At 49.3% G+C, this 18,866-nt stretch overlaps 6 protein-coding genes across 6 annotated transcripts; 3 read left to right on the forward strand and 3 right to left on the reverse strand.

Moving 5' to 3' along the window:
• The first annotated feature begins 85 nt into the window (after positions 1 to 85).
• On the forward strand, positions 86 to 2,314 carry L228DRAFT_251409 (hypothetical protein). Its single transcript, XM_018333552.1, has 5 exons — positions 86 to 300; positions 357 to 413; positions 477 to 710; positions 792 to 1,280; positions 1,360 to 2,314. The coding sequence occupies exons 1-5, from the start codon at positions 214 to 216 to the stop codon at positions 1,975 to 1,977; spliced, it is 1,485 nt and encodes a 494-aa protein (XP_018184843.1). The 5' UTR covers positions 86 to 213; the 3' UTR covers positions 1,978 to 2,314.
• On the reverse strand, positions 2,115 to 3,900 carry L228DRAFT_251411 (FSH1-domain-containing protein). The gene is made up of 2 exons (XM_018333553.1): positions 3,448 to 3,900; positions 2,115 to 3,340 (listed from the first exon to the last, which is right to left on the reverse strand). The coding sequence occupies exons 1-2, from the start codon at positions 3,770 to 3,772 to the stop codon at positions 2,484 to 2,486; spliced, it is 1,182 nt and encodes a 393-aa protein (XP_018184844.1). The 5' UTR covers positions 3,773 to 3,900; the 3' UTR covers positions 2,115 to 2,483.
• A 1,099-nt stretch (positions 3,901 to 4,999) lies between these two features.
• Positions 5,000 to 5,903, reverse strand: L228DRAFT_286137 (hypothetical protein). The gene is made up of 3 exons (XM_018336419.1): positions 5,649 to 5,903; positions 5,459 to 5,556; positions 5,000 to 5,396 (listed from the first exon to the last, which is right to left on the reverse strand). Exons 1-3 carry the CDS (start codon positions 5,814 to 5,816, stop codon positions 5,033 to 5,035), a joined length of 630 nt encoding a protein of 209 aa, XP_018184845.1. The 5' UTR covers positions 5,817 to 5,903; the 3' UTR covers positions 5,000 to 5,032.
• On the forward strand, positions 5,854 to 7,930 carry L228DRAFT_251413 (hypothetical protein). Its single transcript, XM_018333554.1, has one exon. The coding sequence runs from the start codon at positions 6,092 to 6,094 to the stop codon at positions 7,829 to 7,831; it is 1,740 nt and encodes a 579-aa protein (XP_018184846.1). The 5' UTR covers positions 5,854 to 6,091; the 3' UTR covers positions 7,832 to 7,930.
• A 67-nt stretch (positions 7,931 to 7,997) lies between these two features.
• On the reverse strand, positions 7,998 to 9,576 carry L228DRAFT_50209 (hypothetical protein). The gene has a single exon (XM_018336649.1). It carries the CDS (start codon positions 9,500 to 9,502, stop codon positions 8,213 to 8,215), a length of 1,290 nt encoding a protein of 429 aa, XP_018184847.1. The 5' UTR covers positions 9,503 to 9,576; the 3' UTR covers positions 7,998 to 8,212.
• A 2,399-nt stretch (positions 9,577 to 11,975) lies between these two features.
• On the forward strand, positions 11,976 to 13,682 carry L228DRAFT_215168 (WD40 repeat-like protein; the record flags this gene model as incomplete). The annotated part of the gene is made up of 2 exons (XM_018330066.1): positions 11,976 to 12,326; positions 12,396 to 13,682. 2 exons carry the CDS (start codon positions 11,976 to 11,978, stop codon positions 13,680 to 13,682), a joined length of 1,638 nt encoding a protein of 545 aa, XP_018184848.1.
• Positions 13,683 to 18,866: the final 5,184 nt, after the last annotated feature.

The following is an 18,866-nucleotide window of genomic DNA, read 5'->3' on the forward strand; positions in this document are numbered from 1 at the left end:
GCGAGAGGATTGAGGGCTGCGGTACGGTCGGGCATAGATGCCTTCGCGCGCAATTCTCGACATCACGAACATGACGACGGCTGGAGCAAGCTATTCCTCTACATCTCCATCTACACAAAACTCATCGCATTACCTCTGTCACTTTTTCTTCAGAACAGGAGCAACTTACTTTAATCTATCTTTACCTTTGATAAAATCTCTCTCGTTGTCAACATGTCTGAGCTGCAGTCGCTCAAACCAGACAAGGACTTCACCGCGGAAGTCGACAAGCAGCTCCCCGAAATCGAGAAGCTCGCTCAGGTAGACTTCGAATCAGCGGATAATTAATACAGCAGGTACTAATTGGTTTCTGTTAGACAAATGTTCAAGCAGCCATCGAGAAAGCTCTTGTATTGGAAAAGCAGACGAGACAGGTTAGAACGATGAATGCTTATGACATTTATGGCGATTTTGCTGAGCGTTTACCATCTCTTTAGGCTTCTGATCTTGCATCTACATCACGAGTAATTATCGCGATCGTGACGATATGCAAAAATGCCGGAGACTGGGCGCTACTAAATGAGCAGGTTATTCTGCTCTCGAAGAAGCATGGCCAACTCAAGCAAGCTACGACCAAGATGGTTCAGGTCGTCATGAGCTTTTTGGACGACGCGGATATGGAGAACAAACTCTCCGTTATTGAGACGCTACGGACAGTAACTGAGGGCAAGGTTGGTCTTTATCCCGGACTTGGGGTCGTTGATAAGCCTGATCAGAAGGAGAGGGAACCTGACAAGGTGCTTTTTTAATAGATCTTCGTCGAAGTTGAACGTGCCCGCGTTACGAGAATGCTTTCGGATATCAAGAGAGATCAAGGCGACAAGAAGGCAGCTGCCGATATTCTTTGCGAGCTTCAGGTCGAGACCTTCGGATCTATGGAGCGTCGTGAAAAGACGGAATTCATCTTGCAGCAAGTGTCATTGTGCATTGAGAATGATGACTGGACTCAGGCTGGTGTTCTGATCCGGAAGGTCAGCACAAGGTACTTCGCACGGAAACCGAAGAAGACACCTGAGCAGCTGGAGAAGGAGAATAAGGAGCGGGAAGAAAAGGAGAAGAATAGAAGCGTCGACGATCCGCCTGTGGAAAAGGATGATGATGTCACGGATCTGAAGCTACGGTACTATGAGCTACAAATTCTGTTAGCCAAGCACGATGACAAGTATCTGGATGCGTGTAAGCATTGGAGACAAGTACTGGACACGCAGGTCGTGGAGGAGAACCCCGAACATCTGCGATTGGTGCGTGCCTTCCCCCCCCCCCCCCCACCTCCTTTCTGTCACTTGTGAGAAACTTTGAAGCTTATGCTGATGATTTTAGGCTCTCCAACATGTCATCCACTTCATCATCCTCGCTCCCCATGACAATGAGCAGTCTGATCTTCTTCACCGCATCCAAAAAGAATCCCGAAACTCGCTTGTGCCCGAGGACGCGGCCCTTCTCAAACTCTTCACCATTCCCGAACTCATGCGTTGGCCTATGGTGTCGCAAAAATTCGGGCCTCATCTCTGCAGCACCGACGTTTTCGATGCTGAGCCCAATCAGTCTGCTGATCCCAAGTCGTACCAACGATGGACCGACCTGAGAAAGCGCGTCATTGAGCACAATGTGCGCGTGGTTGCCAAATACTACACGCGCATAAAGGTCGGTCGTCTCTGCCAGCTCCTCGACCTCACCGAGGAAGAGACGGAGAAGTACATTAGCGACCTGGTCACTGCGAAAACCATCTATGCCAAGATTGACCGACCAGCGCGGGTGGTCAACTTCGCCAAGCCAAGGGATGCAGACGATGTCCTCAACGAATGGAGCGGAAACATGAGCAGCTTGCTCGACTTGTTGGAAAGGATTGATCATCTCATTACCAAGGAAGAGATGATGGCTCGCATCCAACCGACCAAGGTAGACAAGGCAGCCAAGGCAGCTATAAAGGGACAGTGAACAGCTTAAAAACGGTCTCTTTCTTCTTTTTTTCAACGGTTGTTATGCCTCTTTTGGGGAAATGATAATAATGTGGGTGATCAAATCACTCCGCACATGAACCATTACTCGTACGATAAGGGTTCAAAGGGTTGTATAGTATCCCAAATCTAAATTCGGCTGTCTACCTAGACTTTGGCTCACTTCATTTGATACGGGCAAGCATCATATTCTCCTTTTCTTTTCTTTGTTTTCAATGAAATCTGTCGGTAGAGTGGTCAATATACAAATTCTATCCAGTCTATCATTTTCATCGTCGTCGTAGCTTTCTCTAGAGGCAGTATTTAAAAGTATCCGAGTCTCTCTAAAATATGCTTATGCTATGCTTTCAAAAAATGAGGCTTTATCTACCCAGAATCTCGATCCCATCTATATTCTATTCCGATGCCGTTTCCCAATATATACCAAGACGACCTCTATTGAAGGTATTAGCAATCTAGAAAGCACCATGGTAGCACTTGATCTTTTCAAAACGGCACATCCATATCCTCGACGCTTTCTTCCTCATTTTTCTTGCACCTTCCTGCTTTTTCCTCTTCCTCTGCCTCCGCCTTTGCGAGACTCTGCCTTATGAACCCAATCAGAGCATTCACATACTGCTTCTGACTCGGCAAAAAGTGTCCACCAGGATGCACAATCACTCTTTCCTCCTCCTTGCCCGTCGAGGCATCAATCAATGTCCTCACGCGCTTCTCTTCCACCACGGTGTCCAAACTGCCCATGACATGCAGCAGGGGCGTGTAAATCTTTGGTTGATAAAACGCCTTGTATCGCGCATCTGGCGCCGCGAAACCGCTATAACTCGCTGCAAATTTGAGCGGAGGGTGACTGAACCCGGGAGTCTTGGTCGGGTCGAACTCCGGGGGAAATTCAATGCCGGCTTTCTCTGAGCCCGCAGTCGCTGCGGCCAATTCGGCAAATGCCTCTTTCCGACCGGGTTCTAGTAAACTTGCAATCATGCCCGTCGCGGCGCCGCCCTGAGAAAAGCCAATCACGCCCGCGAAAGGTCCTTGTGTCTTTAATACCTCTCCAATGTGTGCCAGTCCGCGCTCTAGTCCAATGTATTCCCCCGTTTCGTCATTTTTGCGCCACCAGCCGTATGCTTCGGGTTCTTCGCCCGGCGAAGACGAGGTCGCGCCTTGAACGTCGTAGCCCGGAATGTCGGACACGCGGAGTTTCGTGGGACCAGTAGGGTATACGAGTTCAATACCGCCAGGGTGTGAGGGAACGTGTCCAATGGCAGGAGCGGCCGGGAAGGCTTTTTGCAGGGTCTTTTCAAGAGCGCGTGTTTTGGCGTGGAATAGTGGACCGGACTGTGTGTAGCCTTTTGAGTCGTTAATTTCTCCGCCAGGGCAGGCTCGAGGTGTGCGTGTGGGAAGGGAGGTAAATGTAGGCAAGGAAGGAGGGGCGTAAGGGAGGGGAACTACGAACCGTGAAGCATGAGGGCCTTGAGTTTCTTCGGACCAGCCTCCGTGGTGCCATTCGCGGGAGGCGCGGCAGAATTACCGGTCGTCATGCTGATTTTTCGAAAAGGTTGAGAAAAGGTAATAGAGGGGTTTATGGGAGGGAAGTTTGGTGGACGTGAGGAGTTGAACAATACGAGAGAATGTGATTGAGGGGTTGCTAGGGAGGATGCGGCGGATGAGGAGCAGAAGGGTCTAGATGATGCGATGACACAGTCGGGTGGACTGATAGGACGCGATAAGATGATGTTTTTGGCTGTAGAGTGTCTCAATGGTTGAAGGACATGGGACATGTCATTCAGGAAAAAAAAAAGGAAGAGAGAGTGAGAAATAATCCGAATGCAGGCAGTATTCGTGAAGGTGCGATATTATGCTATAGGATCATCAATAATGATTGGCCTCCCTTTGGCCGCCCTTCGGGATCCATTCTGGACGAGATGAGTCTTTACTTTGCCTCGCTTTATCCCGCATTCGGTCTTGGATAAGCGCCTTATCGGTCCTATCGGTCTTTATTCGGAAGTATGTTGACCTGATTGGTCTTCAATTGTACAATTAACGTACTACGATAACTAACAGAGCACGCATTTCAATGCATTAATGCTTGCAATGATTGAAATAATTTTAATTTGTGTATTATTATGTTTCTAGATGCTGCTTGTAATTTACCTTGTGTTGAAATGACAAGTATTGTTTTTTTATTGATTATTTTTTCGTGAATTGAATTTTACTTTTGTCTATATTATATTATTTGATATTTTTTCGACAAATATTATATACAATTGAAAGCACAACAAAACAAATCCCACAATATATGTTCCTCACTGGCTGAATTGCCAATCTAGCAGCATAGCTCACCCATTCAGATCATCAAACATTCATTTTTTCATTGTTATCATTTGTGGAAATATTGGTGGATCCGAGTACAATATGCATAACTTACTGTCCGATGTATGTCATAATTCGGAGTAAAAGAAGTACTATACACTCCATGGAGGAAAGAGAATGGAACTTCGTCCAAGGTCAAAGATACTTGTTCAAAATTCGCTGTGCATAAATTGCAGTAAAGTAAAATAAAAATAATTTTTCTTGCAGTCATGTTGCCAAGGGCACTTACAGACCGAGTTATTGTTGCATCTCATTTGAGCGCAGGCCATAATTGCGTCAAGAACTGAGGTGTAGGGCAAAAGGTGCCAAGTCATTTGACGAGACAGACTTTCGTCTGGCATGCGCATCACGCGAAAGACCAGCAACTTCTGGGGAGATTGTCAATAGTTGATCAAAGCATTCTTTCTGTATTTCCAGCGTATATATTCCGTACGGATGAGCAACGCGGGGAATTAATTGATCAGCTGCCTGTTTACTTCGATCACTTCTCCCCACAGATGTGGGATGAAAAGGTATTGTGCCATATGGATAACTATGTGTCCTTTGTCGACTCGGAATGAGCTAGGTCCCGTTCACGAGTATACGCAAAAAGACAAAAGTACACGATCGTGCTATACATCAAACCAGAAGGGAAAGCTCTCTTGTCCAATAAATATGTATGATCTATTTTAACTCGTCGTTTTAGCTGCCTTTCTTACAGATTGGATTTCTGTCTCTAAACTTTCAATTTCGCGAATAATATTGACCATTTCTGGAACGGACGCGTCCACAGCTCGCGCAAAATGACCTTGTGCTGCTCGCAAGGCTGGCGGTACAAGAATGCCGAACCAGCGCAAAGGGTCGTTTGACTTGGTCTTTGGCCTTGACTCGGTCTCCTTCTCCTTTTCCTCCCTCGACTCATTTCCATCACCTGCGAGTTCCAACGAGGACCGAGTCTTTTCCGGTTCGCTTTTCCGCACATCGACTCCCGAATATTCTGACGACTTTATTACCTTGAATTTTGAAGTCTCTTGAGCTTCATTCTTCACAGATCTGGAGCAGCATTAGACCACTCATAAAACACATCTTGTGCAAACGTAATATGTATGACTTACACAGTCCGCAGAGCCTGCATTCGAGCATCATAGTAATCCTGCCCGTAACGAATATTATGCTGGGTTGAACTGTTGGCCTGCGCCAAGGAGAGATAGCCCTGAAAAACATATCAGCCCTTCTAACCTTCAAAACGTATCAAGAAGAAATCAAGCATTCGCTAGAGCCTATTGCTCCTGATTCAGTCCATACCGAGGAAAGCTGCTGCGCCAGTTCGGCTTGGACCGCCTGGTACTGATCTAGAAGATTGAGATATCGGATGAGGAGCTCATCTAATGTCCGCGCTGTTTCATCGCCATCTTGAAATGCCTTTCCTGCTGATATCGGAATACTCTGATTATTTACAATCTCTGTCATCATTGTTGACAAGACCCGAAAACCCCGTGATAAATGACCAGGGTGATGAAATGTCGTTGGACTAGTTAACTGCAGCTCTGCATTTGGCGAGCGAGATATGGACCGAAGTTTGGACGGAAGATCCACAGCGGGAAGAGAAGCAACACCAGCTCGTTTCCCCCCTCACGCCCCATTATTTCCAACCCCAAACACTAACGTTTAGTCCGTTTACCCCACAATCTTGAACAAGCTCAATCATTGAATGCAATAGTTTGAGCTAACTTTATGTCGGAATCAATATGATCTATCCACGGTCGCTGAGCAGTGGGCTATTCCCGCTGCTCCGTCAATCTCAACGAACGTCATTAATACTCAGAAGCCCGGCAAATCTCCGACCGTTTAGCCAACACTCGCAGCTGCTCCTGCTGTCGCCCGCCTCAGGCCGCCCTCAGTTACCGTTTCTCGCACCGCCTTCAAGCGCTCACAGCAGCAAACGAAATGGCGGACAATGGCAGTTTGCCCGGTTATTGACGACTCGAAGAAAGCGTTTCCTCAAGGAACAATTATGGCTTGCTGGGAGATACACATTCTTCGGATGGACTACAGCTGTCCTGCTCTTGATTATCGGATTCGGCGTCCAGAACGAGTTCCTGGAAAGAAAGCATCCCACCCCCCCAGAATGGAAATGGGTTACTCGGATGAATTACCGTAATGCAAAAGCTCAGGAAGATCCGGAATTTAACGGCACAGGTCTCGTCGATTGGGCCTCGACGGGGAACATGTGGAGAAATGTGATCCGGCGGCTGGAAGACCCGAAGAAAGATGGTGCCGGAGTGAGGGAGCAGATAGACGGAGGTATCTACGTCGCTGATCTGGGAAAGGCAGGCTACAATGTTCAGCGAATGTCCTTTGCGTGGAAGAAGGGATACTATGAAGCTCTAATGGGTGCCGCCAAAGCAGCCGAGCATCTGGATGGATGGGTCAAGGATAACACACGAAATATTGCATTTCCAGGCGACGTCGTCATCGGGCCGTCGAACCCGAATCCGAAGCCGATTCCTTCCGGAGCCAAATCTCCACCGCGGGAAGAAGATTGTTCACCCGCATTTGAATCTTCAGAGTACTTTTATCTCAAGATTTTGACCACAAAGGGATTCACAGGAAAGGAGAAGCTCGATGCAGCATTGGCGTACGCCGATTGGCTTGACTTCAAGAAGCTCCCGGAATCAGCAGAAGAGACGTACAGATGGGCCCTCGATATCGCACGTGATGGCCTGCTCAACCCCGACGAAGTCGTTGATCCTAAAACTGGAGTCATTCATTCACATGCTCCTCACGTCTCCGCCAATATCCTACTAACGTCAACTTCTCTTGCTGTACATCATGCTCGCAACTCCAATGTTTCCGCCGCTCTTCCAATTTTTCTCTCAGTTCTCCGGGCTCGTCGAGCCCTTCTCCCCGAACCTCCAGCTACTCCGATAGTTTCTGAAATTAAAGATCAACAAAAACCATCCTTCTTCATGGGAGTTGTCTCGCTCTTCAAGAATCTTTTAGTACCACCACCCTACCCACCTCCGCCCCCGACAGGGGATGAGCCGCCCTATCGAGACTCGGGCGAGATCTGCGAGGAAGCAGGCCTCATGGCAAATATCGGCGAGATCCTGTTCGCCACAGCCTCTTCCAATGATGGCCTGGCATGGACACGAGATGCGGTCGACATCGCGGAAGCACATCTCGTTGACCATGAAACAAGTGCAGACGGCCGAGCACGCTGCAGCGAATGTCTAGATGTTGGCCTCGAAAATTGGCGTAAAATGGTCAGGAAGCTGGTACGCGAGGAGCAGGCGCAGAAGAAGCAAGGCACGCCCTCCGGTATCCGAAGCTGGTTTGGTGGCAGCAGCGCACAGTCGACCGAAGGACGCTGGGCGGCAGAAGAAAAGGTCGTAGACCGTCGTATGCAGAGAGCCCGCGAGCTCAAGGAGCAGCATGGCCTTGTTAAAGTGGGCCCCGCCGGTGGCGGACCCCTACTATTTGGTTAAGGATTTGGGGTTTCCCATAGTCCTAGCGGACAGATTTACCCCTTCTGTATCTAAAACATTAACGGAAATAGGGATTGATGGCGTATTAATAAGGAAATGATATGATACCTTTATTCATGCATAGTGTAATTCACTTTCATAGCTTTCCATGAAATGTAATTGAAATCTCGTTCATGATCATTAAAGTCTGGATATCTTGGAGAAGAAAAGTCATTCGCCGACGTAGTCTTAACATGAAAACACAATTAAGCAGAAGCCATTCGCAGTGGTATAAAGGTAGTAAAATGAATCAACCCAACGAAAAACAACACAAAAACAAAACCAAAAGGAGCAATAATTGATATTAGAGCCAAATAGTTTAAATAAGAGTAAAACGGAAAATTAAACGCGTAAGAAATTCAGATACGTCAAGGTTGCGTTCAGCGACGCATCCTCCATTTGCCTGACCACTTCCCTAACAGTGGTCACCAATGTCGCGTCCCCATCTCGTCTGCCCTTTCCACACATGGCTTCCATGAGCCTGCCCACGCAGACGCCGAGATTGCGCTCCAGCCGCGCCAGGCGGGCAGGGGACATTGATGGACCTTTGTCCGATGCGGCGTTAGGTCCAGCTCCAGTACCATAACCATGAGATGACGACGAAGACGACGACGAGGATGGCGGCGTCAGTCCCAACCCAAGGGTCTGAGCTGCTTTGAGACTAATTGTATTTACATGCTGCTTTTGCTGTTTTTGTTGCCTCTGCTGCTGTTTCCGCTGCTGGTGATGGTAGTTCCAATGGGTTTCGTCGTGCGTGCTGACAGAGTTCGAAGTGGTCGCCATCAAATCAGTAATATAATTCCATGCGACAATGTTTGCGTACAGCGTGCCGCGGAGGAAATCAGAAGTAATAGGGAAAACGCGCTGGAACGGGGATAAATCCGTCTTGAGCTGGCGAGGGCGGGGCTGGTGATGCAAGTGCTGCTGCAGACCAAAATGCTGATGATGATTGGTCATGCCGCTACTACTTCCATATGCTCCCGCCGGAGGATGATGGGGATGGGGATGGCGGTGAAGAGATAGGCCAGCAGGCACGGCGTGCAAGGCAGCTTGAGCATCGCGGACCAGGTCAATGGTTGTAGAATCGGGTTGGAGCATGGTACATGGGAAGTTCGAAATGGATGCTTCGAGAAGGGAAATGACATTGGCGACAGAGGGAGCGATATTTAAGCAAGGGTGGTAGGAGGAGGGTGAAATTACACTCTGCTGAATAGCGGCGGGGGTGGGGAGGCGCTTTTCGGGAGAGTGGGGCGGGGTCAGGAAAAGTGGGCGGGATACAGCTGCGAGACTAGGCTTGGAAAGGTGGAGAGGCGATAAGACAGGATGGTGGGAAGGATGTGAAGGGGAGGAGAGGAGAAGGAGTTTCGAGGCCGAAGAGGGGTGAGAGGGGAAGGAACAGGAGGAAGAATGCTCCGTGGTGGTATCGTTTTGGTAGAGCATGGGATCGTAAGTATCGTGAGTTTCTGGAGTCTCGGGTGGGGTGGAGAGAATATGCGAAAAGTGAGATTCGGGCTGGGGTTCGGGTGTCGCAGGCTCGACCAGAGTCCGACCACAATCTTGGTCGGACGAGGACGTAGTGGAGCGGGAGTGGGAAGAGCGGGAAGAGCTGAAGGAACGTCTGACATGCACCATTTTGGGTTTTGCCGGAGTAATAGCTGTTGCGTATTCCTAAAAAGAGCAAGGTGTATGAGTTAGCCTCCGACATATCAAAGAGTAGAATAGGAAGAAGGAGAACACACAATGACATCATCTACGATCGGTTTTGTACCGTCCGCATCGAGTTCTTGGCTCAGTTGCTCTCGTCTTCTCCGCGCGAGACGGGACTTGCGGCCACTTGATGTCGACGGAGGACGGACAGGACGGTCGAACTCGATATCATCGAGATTTTGCTCATCCAGCCAGGACACGTCTTTCCACGATCCAGCCAGCCATGCGGCTTCGGACTCTCGGCGGTGAATGGCGTAGCGCTTTGAGGCGTTCTTATTTTGATTGACCCACAAGGGAGACACAGCCAGTCGGGCATGTTCTGCCATAGCTTCTTCGTCAGAAAGGGTATGACGACTGCGCTCTGAGCGGGCCGGTGTCAAGGTCATGTCAATCCAATCCCGACAAAGATTTGCTTGTTGAAGGCTGGACTGGCGAGGAGCGTATTGTGGACTTTGATATTCGGATATTATGCACATTTCGCAAGGCGCACCTCGAGGAGAGCAAGCGCATTTTGATGACCGCGGAGGGGTCCACCTGCTTGGAGTGGCATGAAATGCATGATCATCCAAACCTTCTTGATCGCCGACACCAAAGATGTTCATCTCTGCCAGTAGATCGGGCGCGGAGATCTCAGATGCCGGAGTTGGACTGTCCTTTGATAGCGACTCAGTGGCATATACAGGTACAGCTGTCCCCAAAATCTTGTGCGACGGATAAGCATCGGCGGGAAAGCTTCCCGGTAATGCGAAAGCTGGCGAGTTGTCTTCCTCAATCCAGGACTTTTCTGAAGGAGGGCTAGGTAGGTGTGGCTTGGACAGATATAGCCTAAAGGGTTCCTTCATTCGCTCAACGGACCTCAGCCGCTGAGAGGCTGTAGACGAATGCGATGCTTGTCGACGCGGTCTGCTGAGGGAACAAGGGTTGGAGATGTCTCCCGCACCCTGCTCGGTGACAGAAGCGGCAGGCCGAGTACCGGAAATTCGCAGAAGAGAGCGAGGAAATCGTGATATCGAGCAGGAGTGGTCTTCCCGTCGAGATGCGCGTGGCAATGAACAGCATCTTTGAGGCGCCAGAACTGAAGTGCTATAAAGGTGATCCATTGTCGCAGAGCTGCCACCGCTGAGAGGAAAGACAAGAGCGGCTGACGGATGCGTGTGGCCGAGAAACATAACACTCATTCAGATTCAACCAAATAAAATTAATGGGATCACTATTGAATATTAAATGTTTCGCAGGTAAGAAGCAAAACGGATGACTGCACCGCGTCGCGAAAATTGAAACCAAACAAAGGTGAAACTGCAGGGAAGTCGCCGTTTTATGTAACTCTGCGCAGAATAACAGCAAAAGCAAAAGATACTGCAGCATCTCTCCGGAACCCTGCTGTTCGAAACCTTGGAAAAAGACGAAGACAGCGAGAGTCTAAGACCGAAAGGTCTGGGCTCAGATAACAAAAAAAAGGATATCCTGTTTTCAATGATCCCTGGCATCGGCACATAAAGTCCTTGCGTTTTTCTCACACACTGGAGCTCCGATGCGATCAAGGAGATGTTTCCATCAACCGGACTTGTTCATCCAAGTGAGCAGCACCACACGATCAATCCGTCGCGGATAAGTCGGGAAGAGGATGACAGGATGTCATAATGGATTAGATCTAGACTCCCCTGTCCTGTGGAAACGTAAGGGAGGCCCAATCGCCAACAAAAAAAAGGGAAGTATCATGAAAGGGACCGGTCCTCTTTGATCAAGGGCGAAAAGAGGATTATGCAGCCACAGACGAAAAGTTGATACAGGGGTGTTGAAGTTGAGTCTCTTTTTCTTGTATCGAGTCGCCCTCTTCCAACTCCTTGCGTGACCCTTTCCTCACAAAAACCACTTTAATTATGCGAGGCAACTGTCTAACCCCCGGCTAGCATGCAAGCCGCAACGGCGATGCTTTGTCGGGGGTCCCCATAGCTCACATGGCCATGGCGCAAGAAAAGCTGCAAAATGAAAAGGACGTCAAGAAGCCAACAAAGGGTCATCTTGACCAAGCAACAGCGCAAGGAAAGAAATCGCAACCATCCTACCTGGAATACACTTAACTTATCAGAGTTTCCGTTGACATGGTGTAGGTTGTTGGTTGAGCTTGGACCCCACGAGATGCTTATGTCATCAAACTTAAGCTCAACCACTAATCTACATCCAGTAAAGCTAAGACATACAGAGCAAACATCTGTTGGTGACGCTCCAAAGAGAAAAACCGAAAAATAATAAATGTTCAAAAGTCGTAACGTTTGATCCTTCCCCCTCTGCTCGAGCATCCCCTCACATGAGTGCTCTCAATTGAACGTGCGAAAAGGGATAGCTACAAGAGCAAAAGCGGGGTAAAATTATCTCCGCTGAGAGCTTTGCGACAGCCATGCTCACCGAGCAATTTTTGGCTGCTACTTCATCGGCGCCAAAAGTTCCAAATACAGCAATTGCAAAAGATGCCGGCATCTATCTACATGATCTCCAGCCTATTCCTGCGCTCAAGACAAGCTTCAAGAAGAGCGCAGCTGCTGCAAATTGTGTTGCTGTAAATGACACCCATATTTTCGCGGCGCAGGCAGGAAAAGCTGTCGTCCACGTTTACAACCGGGAAAGAGGTGGACAGGAAGCTACGATCGCTTTTCCGGAAAGAATCCACAGCCTTGCGCTTGCGGGTGATTACAATGATGCAGGGATCCTAGTGCTTGGAACAGAGGGAGGGAGGATCATACTGTGGGAGGTATCTCAATCCCCGCTGAAAGCTGATAGTATCGATTGAGATCGTGGACTAAAGCCCCCCATTTTGCAGTTGTGCACAGGCCGTCAGATCTCGACGCCGCAATCCCACATTCAGCCCACTACGTCTTTAGCAGTGGACTCCGCGTCTGATTATCTCCTGAGTGGCTCCCCAGACTCGAATATTCACGTGTGGTCTCTTTCCTCGCTGCTGTCATTCTCGTCTGCAGCCAATACCGATGCATCCCCGCCTAATTCACCGATCCGCACTCTATCCAACCATCGCGCGGCTATCACTAGCATTTCCATGGGCCATGGTAGCAGTATGATCAATCTGGCTATATCCGCTTCCGAAGATAATAGCTGTATTGTCTGGAACGTGCAGAGCGGCGAGCTCCTGCGCACGTTCTTACTCCCTGCAACGCCATTGTGCCTGTCGCTAGATCCTGTAGATCGCGCATGCTACGCTGGTCTTCAAGACGGATCGGTCCAGCTAATTAATCTTTACAAAGATTCGGGCGTCACCAATTCTTTGCACGATACGGCATTAAACTCGGCCCCTTCAATGTGTTCTCCCTCGGAGCGCTGGTCCGTCGTTGGGCACGAGCTTGGCCCCACTCGTAGTATCTCTGTCAGTTATGAGGGTAACACTCTTCTTTCAGGCCATGAAACCGGGAAAGTCATACGGTGGGATATCGCTAGAGGAAGGTATCTATCGAGCGTTGCGGATTTCTATGCTCCCGTCACAAACCTATCGTTGCTTCCTCCAAAGGGGTTTCCGAATACCAGTAACCCCAAACTGAAAAGTCATACTGTTCTGAAGCCGCGTCATGACGAACACTATTCAGACACAGGCTCCGCTGCGGTCTCCAGTGCTGTTCCGACAAACTACACGCTCACTGCCCAGATATCCGAGAACATTATTTCCCCCGTAGTCTCGTCGTCGGTCTCTGAGAAGACCAGCGACCAGGACTTTGATAGCTTACTTGATAACATTTGCTTTCCGACATCTATTCTCGAAGAAGGTTCATTCAGACTGTCGTCTCATGATCCTCAAAACAAGGCTATGCCCGCCTCGAGCTCTAATGTATCTGCATCTGCAGACGCAGATAATAACGAAGAAGTTTCTCGATTGAAGAAGGAAAATGAGGCGATGTGGAAAGATCTTTGCGAGTCTCGCGAAATGCAGAAGAGAGCATGGGCCAAATTGATGGAGTGGGGCAAGGAACGGGCTGAAAGTCGACAGCGCCATTCAGGAGACGGAGAACCTTCGGATGATGACACTCAGGGCAGCAAACATGATTCACAAAATCTCTCAAGCGAGGGGAGCAGCGAAAACGAAATGGATGTCAGTGGATAAGGTTCTCCTCCTTGATGACCGAATTACCTGTTTCTCCAAGGGAGAAGGCAGGTCTTTTACTCCCTGATAAAGGCAACGAGCAATACAGGGGCCTTTGAGCGCAGACAACGACCGCCTGCACAGGGGTTGTGTTGCTTGGAATGCGGTCAAGTGGCTGTGTGAGGTGGTTCAGTGTCTTGATTCTCTGCCGTATCCCAGCAACAGAGGACTCACGGCAGAAGAATTCCGCTGACTCTGTTTTTGTGTTTCTGACCCTCCCTGCTCAGCTGAACAACCCCCTGCCCCTCCTGAACACTACATCACGCAATTACTGAGCGTGACTTCGCCAGCCACCTTTCATCGTTACTTTTTTTTTTTTTTCATCGCCCTTGAATGGGCAGGGATATCAATACGCAATCTCGTTGTCCTTGCGAATACTCCTCGCAGAGAGCTCAGAGATCGGAAAACGGTTCCCTCAGAATAGCCCACCTCGTTTCTTCGTCTTGTTAAATGGCTCCATCAAGGATGTCCCAACTCCGTGTAAGGGTTGTAGGAGCCGAGGTAAAGATTTTTTTGAACCTAATAAGGATTGGGTCATGTGGCATTGAAGGGGACCGTCGCTGGGAAATATACTAGCCGAGACAATAAATATACCTTGGAATGGGTAATCTGTGGAAATATTTGGTGGGGTCAATCAAACCGGGGAATTTGGCAAGAGAAGCTTGGAAATTACAGCGTGTATCAAAAGAGATCTAGTCTCAGATTGGACATCTCAATATCGATAGATGAAAGTTAAGGCGATATTATAAAGAAGAATGAAGAATAAGAAAACATCATCCATGCAATCACACACAAGAAATTTTGCATCTCGTAATATAGCTACAGGAAATGCATCGACTATGAGATGGTGCAGCCTGTAAAAAGATAGTACTCCAGATAGAATTACTGTAAAGAATAGAAATGAAACCCCAAATATCATGCCCACCAAAAATCAAGGAATAATCTAAAGGTAGAGCATTCCGAAGAAGATCATTGCCACAGTCATGAAAAGAGCAGAGCCCATGGACAGACTTGGTGCGCTTCCAAGGAAAGGCTCGATAGATGGCGAGGCAGCATCACTTCCAGACCCATGGTCACTGGGGGAAGCGGAGGTGTCTACGGGCGAATCTTCCGACGAAGAACCACCGTGAGCGGGGCTGCCGCTCGGAGCAGCGCCCTCAAAGTCGCCACTGGGGTGAGAATCGCCAGTAGGTGCCTCATCATCGGCACCGGGAGCGACGGGGCTGACAGTCTCAGTGACAGCCTCGGTAGTGGCTGGACCGGTGCCAAACTCATGGGCGGGACCAGTAATTGTGGCAGTGATGGGTTCCGGTCCACAAGTGGTGCAGACGCTGATAGCTGCCTTGAAACCATAAGGCACGCCATGGTGGGGTGTCGGATTGCCGTAGCCGCTCTCGACGACGGTGTATGTAGCCGGCTCGAGACCAGAAGGGCCGAACTTGGAGTAAGTCCGCTGGTAGGTGGTGGTGTAATCTGGGTTAGGACGAGCGCTGTCGGAAGGCACGGTGAGCGTGGCGATAATAGGCTTGGGACCGCAGGTGTCGCAGGTGGCAACCGTAGTCTGGAATCCCGAGGGGATATGAGTAGGGTCAGGAGGTGCTGGAGCACCAGTGCAGGTTTCCGTGACCGTGTACGTCTTTGGAACGAGACCAGTGGAGCCAAAAGTAGGATAAACGGTGTCGTATGTTGTGGTATAGGTTGGCGCAATGGCAGGATCGGTGCAGACTGTCAAAGTAGCAGTGATAGGCTTGTCACCGCAGACAGTGCAAGTGCTGACAGTGGTTGTGAAGCCACTGGGAATTCCGGTAGGGTCAATGGCGTTGGAAGCGCCAGTATAGCTTGAAGTGATGGTATAAGTAACAGGCTCTAGACCGGTTGCGCAAAAAGTCGAGAAAACGGTAGGCCACTGCGTCGTGTAGACAGAGGTAGCGTCGCATTCAGGGCACCAGGTCGAAGTGGCGTCTGCGGTAGAGGTGTGGGCTGAGTAGTGGGTGGAAGTGAAAACACAACTATCAAAGTTCCAGCCATCACCATCTCCGCCGGCCCACTGTGCAGAGGCAGAGGCGGCTGCCACCGCCAGGGCTAACGCAATGGAAAGAGTCATGGTTGGTCCAATACTCGACGGCGCACACGCAAAATGCGAGTAAAGAGAGAAGAGAAAGAAGGATTGAAAATGAAGGACTACGGGCCCGGTATACTGACGCGAAAATAAATAAAAAAGATTGAAAAAGGACCGACTGAAAAGGACAATGAGCGAAGAGGTCGAGGCCTCAAAAGGAACGAAGGGAAAAGAAGGGCTTATGTGCTTTGCCAACTAACCGGCCACACGATCCGGACCTTAAATCATACTTGTACAAACATGTCCTTATTATTTTGTTTTGGGGCTGTGGCCCTTTTGGACATTCCACACGCGGTTTTCGTGCAATCGATCCGAATAGAGTCTCTTGCATGATGAATAGCAAGGGGAGATGGAACGACAAGCAAAGTGGGTAGGTCAGGATAATTTCAGTGAATACAGGCGAGATGAGAAAGATTACTGCCAAGGACACTGTTCTACCTGGGAGGGAAATGCAGAGGAATGCTGGGGTGGAGGGCGCAATTGGAGGTTGCTGAAGAATGAACAAGGAGACACACACACACACACACCAATGAGACCCCTTATGAGATAAATGTGATGGCGGTAAAGAAAAGCAGTCGGGGAAGGAGCAAAAACAGTAATGGCCGAGCTACGACAAGCGTCAGCCTATCCTAATAAAAAGAAATAAAATAAAAAATTTGATCCTTGACATTTCAATTGTTTCGGGGGGTCAGCCTTCTTGGCGGTGGCAGGATGCGATGGTAGTTGATTTTTCACAAGACGACACGAAATTGAATACGTGATAGTTGACACTGGGGGCCCAATTGGGGTCTTGGGGGTTGGCTCGTAGGCCTCGGGTAATAAGAGAAAACGGATTGACTTTAAATCTTGTAACTAAGGTATTAACTCACCGGTATTATGACGGTAATACTTCGTACTTGCTTCTGAGTCTTCTGATCGTCACCCGGCGGAACATCCGAATCTAACTTCACAATGATGCTGCAATCGCTTTGTGCATTTTACTCCGTACTTTTAAAATCTGCAGAAATTGAGCCAACATGCTAATAACAATGGCACAAAAGGCGGCCCAAAGAAAGAGAAACAGATTGGCATCGGTCGTTAACGCCAATCAAGAGCACGCGAAAGTGGCGGCGTGGGCAATGTCTCCAAAGAGGGAAATCATTCTCAGGGGCAATATCATTGCTACCCTTCGCTCAAAGCACGCGTTTTTTCCCTAGCCACAGCGTGTTCGAGGGGCAAAGTCCGCCAACCGGAAGGAGAGGAAGCAAAAAATTTAACCCTGTGCCAGGCTGTTTACCCATCGGGGAAAGAAATACAATACAGCGCATGGCAGCAAGGGCTTTGCCGGTGGTAGAATTGTGGCATGCGCATGAAACCAAATTGCGCTCGACACTCCCTCTGTCCATTCCTCGGAACGCGCTCGAGCGGGATACTGACCCAGCTCCTTGGTCTGAGTCGTGATGGCCTGCAATAGAAAGCTCCATTCCGTCCAGGGCTGTTTTTGTCTTGGCCCTGTTGACCAGCGCGAAGGCAATACGCTGCGAAAAAAGAAATATAAGGTTATACAAACCACGAAGCCTGCTCTTCGCGGCCACCGACACGGCACGACGTTCACTCATTCATTTCGACCAGTCCATCCCTTGGCCGTTGTTTTGTCTTTTGTTTGCTTTCTTCCTGCTTTATAGTCCCTCTTTATATTTCAATTTCACCGTTTCTGCTGCTCAGCGACTGCTTGTGGCCTGCTGAGACGATTGCTGCAGTTGACTGTCCATAAGCAAGAGAAGATTGGCCTGAAACATGCGTTTCGGCGCACTGCTTGCGGGGCTTCCCCTGCTCGGCTCTGCCCTTGCCAACGGTGTTCTTCCTCGAGAGCTTCAGCGGCGGGACTACTGTCCAAATGGACAGTCCGTCCAAGATATCCATGTTATATACGAGATTATCGAATTTCCCATCTACATCAGCACTTATATTAACAGTCCAACCATCATCAATATCTATGGCGGAACGACCATCAATATCAATGAGCCTACAACTATCATTACCAACATATGGGGAACCACGACCAAGACAGTGACCGTTACCCAGTATGTGCCATATTTCCTTAGCCGCGGAGCTTGAATAAATAAAGTTAACCTGATCATCATTTCTAGGACTACTACCGCAACGGAAACCACTACAACTACGGCACCCGGGTCTCTCTCAACCACTACAACCACGGCACCCGGGTCTCTCTCAACTACAACAGTGCCATCCACTGTGACCTCTGTTTCCACCTCAGTTAGCACGTCGGTGAGCACCTCTGTCAGCACTTCGGTCAGCACGTCCGTCAGCACGTCCGTCAGTACATCGGTCAGCACGTCCGTCAGCACGTCGGTCACGTCTGTCACTACGCCTCCGTATACTTTCATCCTTGCAATAGAAACACCGCCAGTCGTTGTCGACCGGCTTCGTCGGCGCCAGGAAATAGTCGAGCGGAGATACGTCGTCTCAGATTCTCACACTACTCTTTATTGTAATCTTGCTTCTCTGTGGACAATTGTCAACGGCCAGCTGTTCAGTGACGGCCAAATTGTTTCTACAAATGGATCCAGCTATTCGCCATTTGCAACAGGACTCAACGGCCCAATTTCTACAACGTTCTCCCTGGACATCAATCTTCTCGAGTGGAACAACCCTGCATTTAACCCAGACTTTGCCACGTTTTTCCTCTCAAATTCGTACGACGTCTTTGCTGAGTTCCAGAGTGGAGTCCCTCCCGACTCTGTACAGGTCTCGTTGGTTGCGATTGATCGTAAGTGTTTCAGTGAAGCTTGGATGATTACAAATGCTGACATGAACACAGCAAAAACTTGCGTCAATGGAACGTCTTCCAGTAGCTCTGTCCCACCATCTTCTTCGTCGAGTTCCGTGAGCAGCTCCTCGTCGAGTGCCTCAAGCTCCTCGTCTAGCGCCTCAAGCTCCTCGTCAAGCGTGTCGAGCTCCTCTTCAAGCGCCTCAAGCTCTTCATCGAGTGCCTCAAGCTCCTCGTCAAGCGTGTCGAGCTCCTC

Source organism: Xylona heveae (genome assembly GCF_001619985.1).
Source record: "Xylona heveae TC161 unplaced genomic scaffold L228scaffold_14, whole genome shotgun sequence".
Classification (NCBI taxonomy): Eukaryota; Fungi; Ascomycota; class Xylonomycetes; order Xylonales; family Xylonaceae; genus Xylona; species Xylona heveae.